Genomic DNA, 5,824 nt, shown 5'->3' on the forward strand with positions numbered 1-5,824 from the left:
GGGCTGCACTGGGCGCTCGGCTGCACTGCATGCCGGGGCTGCACTGGGCGCTCGGCTGCACTGCATGCCGGGGCTGCATCGGGCGCCGGGTGAGCGCAAGCCAGCGCAATGCAGCCCCGTGGCTGCCCGCCACCCCGCGCACCGTTCGGGCTCCCCGGGCCGAGGGCTCGGCCGTGCAGGAGTTAAGTTTCCTGCTCTTTTATGAGGTTACTGTATAGCCTTGTTCCAGGAGTCGTGACTTTTATGAAACTTAATGACTTCCCGCAAGCCTGCACGGCAGAGGTGCAGCTCCCGAGCTGATGCGTGCCGCTGCAGCCGAGCTGGATGGATCCTATTCCCCTTTTGGCCCGGAGCCCCGGTGGAAGAGGTGGCTCCCAGGGACCGGGCAGGTGCCGATAGGTCCCTGGTGACACCTGGGGCTGCATCTTGTGACGCAGCTGTGGGGCTCGGAGCGGGGTGAAGCTGCAGGGCCACATTGCCGAGGGCAGTGCCAGGGCCACGGGGCTGCAGAGGAGCTGCCGGGRGCTCTGCGTGGCCCTCGTCGGGCAGTGCGCGGCCTGGCTGCTCCGTGCGGCTCTGGCGCCGCTTCCGCCTCCCTGGCGTCTTGCTAAGACTTGCACGGGAGCCGCCGAGCAGGTTGGGCCCGGGTGTTTGATCTCGTTCCCTTGGTGCCTGTAGTGCCGGCCTGCTCAGGTGCCTGGGGCAGAGGAGGGCCCGGCGGCACCTTCCCGGGCGAGCCGGCTGTGATGGAGCGGGAGCTGGGAGCCATCCGTGTGCGCCACCCGCCGAGCTCCACATCCCCGCATTCCCGCGGGAGCTGCCCGGTGCCGTCCGTCCCCACAGGGCTTCTTCCAGGAGCCCCTGACCCCGCTGGCATCAAAGCAGATGCCCCACTGCTCCCTTCCTTGTTGCCCCAACGCTCTACATCGCACTGAAAGATTATCGGAGTATTGCTCTACAAGGACGCAATCTGAATGCTAATTATGAGCACACTGCCTTCCTTCCTTCCCTAGCAATGCCCTGCCTTGCAGCCCCAAATAGCTTTCATCCCTCCGTGCTCCGCTCCATCCGGTCCTCCCACGCTCCTGGGCACACCGTGGAGCTGTGGCAAGCGCCGGGCTGGTAAAAGTTGTCCTGCTAGATACTTTCCTTCCCCTTCCATTTAAGGACAGGAATTCCAGGGGTAGCTGGGGTGTGGACGGGCTCCCTCCCTGCTCCTCGCGTGTCAGGACTTCTCCCTGTGCCGTTGGGGCGCGGGCGCTGCGGGAGGCTGCAGGCGCAGGTGTCGAGCGGGACACCCTGGGCAGAGCCGCGTGGTTCCCAAGGGCCCGCRCCGTTTTGGGGGGCAGTAGCAGGGGCAGCTCCGGTTATTGCCGGTGAGGGCCTGCGGAAGGGCTGTCCCCGCAGCAACAGGGAGGCTGGGGAGCCGGGATGAGCCGAGGGAGCCCCTCTTCCTGGGGATCAGCAGGCTGTCGTGGTCCCATACGCACACAGTGGYGGCGAAGGGAGAGCAGAGCTTCCTTCTTGTGTCCGAAAGCATTTTGTGGAGGGAAAACAGTGGCGCTTTTGTATGAAAAACAGCTCGTGTGAAGCTGTGTGGCACAGTGAAGTGTGGGTGAAATTCAGGGCCTTGCGCGAGCTGTGCRGTTTGGATGCCTGCGGAGCTGACATCTCCCCTCTCCTCTCTCCTTCCAGGTTCGCAAGTGGGAAAGGGCTGGTCATCTACCCGGAGATCGGGGACAAACTGGACATTATCTGCCCCAAGGCGGAGCCGTCCAAGCCTTACGAATACTACAAGCTGTACCTGGTGAAGARGGACCAGGCCGATGCCTGCAGCACCGTCATGGATCCCAACGTGCTGGTGACTTGCAACCGGCCCGAGCAGGAGATCCGCTTCACTATCAAGTTTCAGGAGTTCAGCCCCAACTACATGGGCCTGGAATTCAAAAGACAGCAAGATTACTTCATTACATGTGAGTCGCCCTGCTGTCCCGCGCCGGGCCAGGCTGGAGGAGGGGACACTGCGCGGGGACGTCGCGGGCGCGCGGGCTGCGCCACCGCCTGCACAGTGTCCCTGGCACCTGCAGCGGGTGCGGAAAGCTGACACGGATGGAAAGTATTTCCCTGGTGGCGGAGGGAGCCGGGGAGTGTGGCCAGGCGGCAGGAATGCACTGCTGGCCGAGCGGGTCGCCAGCCCTTATCTCGCCCGTGCGCTGCACCTGCCTGCGCCCTGTCATACAGGCTGTGTGAGCGGGGAGGCCTGGCCTGGAGGTGGCTTGGATTTCTCCGTGGTGGAAGTGTTTTGCATGGAATCACACAAGGGTTGAGGTTGGAAAGCATCTCTGGAGATGACCTAGTGCAGCACCCCTGTCCCACACAAGTAGAGTCACCTAGTGCACTTTGCCCAGGATGCATCCAGGTGAGTTTTGCAAATCTCCAGAGAAGGATTCACAGATCCCTGCAGTGTTGGAGCCTATACTTGTTACAAGCAGCTGAGTTGTGGGGTTACCTGGGGCCTTTCTCCTRTCGCCCACCATGGTGCTGGGCAGGTCCTGGTGCCCCGGTGGGGACTGGGRAGCAGTGACAAGGTAACGTGCAGCCCCGCGGCGCTGCGTGTGGCAGAGCAGCCCGTGCTCGCAGAGCGCACGGATGCGCCGCCCGTCRGCCCCTTCCCCTCTGCTCCGCCGTCCGCATTGCGCCCTTGCTGCCTGTGCGGAGTTAAACCCCAGCCCTGCCTCCTTCGGACGCTCCCAACCAGCCCGGTTTTGTACCCAGCTGGTGCTCGCATTTCTGCCTTGTAAACACGCGGTGGTTCCGACTGCTCTGGGATCTGCTCTCCTTTCCTTTCCTTGCACAGAAGGAAGAGCAGAACTTGCATTTCCAATCCTGCCACCAAAAGGCTGAATCTTGTCCTTTACGTAAAAGTTGTCCCAATATTTGCAGTCAAACCCTCTTTCCATCCCCAGGCTGGGGCCTCTCCCAGAGACCCCCCACAACCCTCTCTGCCCCCCATGTCCTGATGCTCCTCGGGTACCGTGTGCCGAGCTCATGAGAGCGACCACGTGCCCGTCTGTGCCGTGGGGCCCATCCCCGGCAGCTCCYGGCTCCGGTACCCCTATTCCCCGGTACCCGGTGGTGGCGGGGACGGCGCCTGGAGCCTGGGAACGGCCCTGGCGCTGCGGCCGGATCGCGCCCCCGCGGCGACGCTTTGAAGGGAGCGCGGCGGCGCGGCGGGYGCGCGGCGCGGCCAGCTGAACTTTGGCCCCTGGGTGGGCTGAAGATGCTCCTGTGATCTGGCCGTACCCACTGCCGGGAAGCCCCGGGAGCTCTTTCTGCCAAGAAATAAAATAGCCAAAAAAACAAAGTCAAAAGTCTCCTGAGCAGACCACCCACGTGCTGCCTTTTTTGTGTGTTTTTTTCCCTTTTTCCCCCTTTCCTCCTCTCCCCGTGCTCGCCCTTGCCACACAAAAGGTTTTTTCTTCCTCCGCGCTCGCAGGCGGCCCTAAGCCCGGGGGCGGCCGCGTTCAAAGGGCGCGGGCGGCGGGACGTGTGCCGGGCCGGGCAGCTGGGCCCGCGCCGCCGCAGCACCCGGCCCGACCTGCCAAGCCTCGTTTGGGGCCACTTTCATCACCCGGCCCTCGGCTTAGGCTGCCTCAGCCATGAAAAAGGCTTTTGAAGGCGCACGTAGCCTCGCCGCATCCTCGGCGGCTCCTCGCGCCGAGCCCCTCGGTGCCAGCTGAGGCCTTTCAGTAAAAGCATCTTTCCTCCCAGGCGTGCGCGGAGGGATGAGTCCCTTGCTGAGCCTTTCATAAAGAGCGAGATCACGAGGGCCTGGCACGGCCRCAGCTCCCGCTCTGCCGGCCCTCCCTCCCTGCTAGAAAAGGAGGGTGTATCCCGCGGCTGTGGATCTGCATGGGCACGGGCTGCAGGTCTGCATGGGCTGTCGGTCTGCATGGGCACGCGCTGCAGAGGGGCTTTGTGCCATGCACGCATCGCGTGGAGCCACGTGCGCTCTGCATTGGAAGGAGGCTCTTCGTGTGCCCRTCGGCCACAGCAAGGCACGTTTACACCGCCGGAGGAGCAGTAAGATGCGTAGCTCCTCCTGCTCCCTTGCATGGGAGGTCGTAGGGTGCCATTTACCAGGGATGCGCTCCTGTGTTTGTTTATTCAGTTGCTCTTTTAGGGGTTGACCTGCAAGGCCAGCCCTTGGGCAGACTGGAGGCAGTGGATGGAGGCTATTTGCAGGGCTTTTGGGGAGCATGTGTGCGCAGCGGGAACGCTGCCCCGGCCGGCAGGGAGGGCCGGGCACGTGGAGCCGAAGGGAACCCTCCTGCCCGGGCACCGGCCTGGACCTCCTCCTCCTGATTGCTCACCGAGCCGTTGGAGACGCCGGCTGCTTGTGAAGGGTTCACACGGGAGGGTTGAGTGGGTCTGATGGCTTAAAAAGAAATCACCCAGCTGCTTTTGGGGACTCAGAGAGCAAAAAGCTGTAGAAAGAATGACATTGACCCTGAAGAATGTTTTCTGAAGTGCGCTGTCCTTGCGGTCTTGGCACCGGTCCGGCTCCCCACCTGCAGATCATCTGCTCCGTGCTCCGCAAGCCTCGTCATAAAAAAGCCATTTCTGTCCAGCCTTAATTCCCGCTGTTGGCCGTGACTTGCTGAGCCTTCCTGCAGCACCCCGTGGTGCTGGCGGCGCCTCCCGCGCCGCTCGTGGGGCCTGCGCCCTTGGGACGCCCGYGGCCTCRCGCGCCGGCCGGGCAGCTTTAGCGCTCCCAACCTCCCTTCGTAACTCACTCCCGCTCTTAATTGTGTTTGCTGCTGTGCTTTGAACTTGCTCCAGTTTTACTATCTCTGGTAATGAGGTGCCTAGATAGAGATATATGAATCCAGATGTACTGGCACCGGAACGGCAGGAGGAGGAACTCCCAGCGCGGCTCCCCGGGATGCGGTAGCTCTGGACGCTGTCCAGAAATGTCCTCGCCGCTTCTGGTGCCATATTGCTCTGGCAGGGAGGCGGCTTACATGACGTGTTTCCTCAGCCTAGCACTTACTTTATCCTTGGGTATGTTTATCTCATTTGTTTTCTGTCATCGTCACAGTGGCATTTTGATGATGATGACGGTCCGTGTGATTGGGTGCAGAAGAGCAAAGGTCCTGGAGCCAAGCCTTCTTCAACCTTTTCATATTCCCCAGGTAGCTGTTTATAATTCCAGGCGGACAGCGAGGGCAGCGTGCTGTCCAAGAAGGGTTGTGCTGTTTTTCCAGGCAGGATCTCTTGCGTACCCCTTGGTGCAGTCCCTGCCGCGCTGGCGGGGCTTGACCTCAGCCCTATGAATCACCCCTCCCAGGCCAGTATTATTTATGCAGCTAATAAATAGCCCCCTTTCTCTTCAAGTTTGCTTGATGAAAATGCTAAAGTAAAAGTGAGGCCCCACTAGGTATTTGCCTCGTAAATCTAATACGTTTGCTGTTTATTGTTACTCTTCAAGTTCTTCAATCACTTTTGACGTAATAATGTTCATAATCCAACCTAACTTTTTTTTTGGCAGCAGGATTTAGCAAGACCAGCTACATTACGAAAAGAGTGTTTCTTTAAACCCCTTGTCTTGCATTTCTGTTTTTGGATGCAATTAAAGTTATCTGGCAAGAATTACTTGTTGTAACCCATTGCTGCCTCTACGGTGTGGGTTTCATCCATGGGCCTCTTCCTCAGCGTTTTTCTCTAGCTTGAACTTCAGTGTGAAGAAGAGGATTATGTATGTGTGCCAAAGGCAGAATCCTCTCCTCTCCTCTCCTCTCCTCTCCTCTCCTCTCCTCTCCTC

At 60.4% G+C, this 5,824-nt stretch overlaps 1 protein-coding gene across 1 annotated transcript in view; it reads left to right on the top strand.

The window, feature by feature from the left end:
- The window catches only part of EFNB1 (ephrin B1), a gene marked incomplete at its 5' end in the record, with an annotated part of 56,135 nt that overhangs the window by 35,367 nt on the left and 14,944 nt on the right, over positions 1-5,824 (top strand). The window contains one exon of the mRNA XM_026054677.1: positions 1,696-1,973. Coding sequence (XP_025910462.1) covers positions 1,696-1,973 — 278 coding nt within the window. The remainder of the gene's footprint in view (positions 1-1,695; positions 1,974-5,824) is intronic.

This window comes from Nothoprocta perdicaria, unplaced genomic scaffold (genome assembly GCF_003342845.1).
Source record: "Nothoprocta perdicaria isolate Ctin4 unplaced genomic scaffold, notPer1 scaffold_124, whole genome shotgun sequence".
In the NCBI taxonomy this organism is placed as follows: domain Eukaryota; kingdom Metazoa; phylum Chordata; class Aves; order Tinamiformes; family Tinamidae; genus Nothoprocta; species Nothoprocta perdicaria.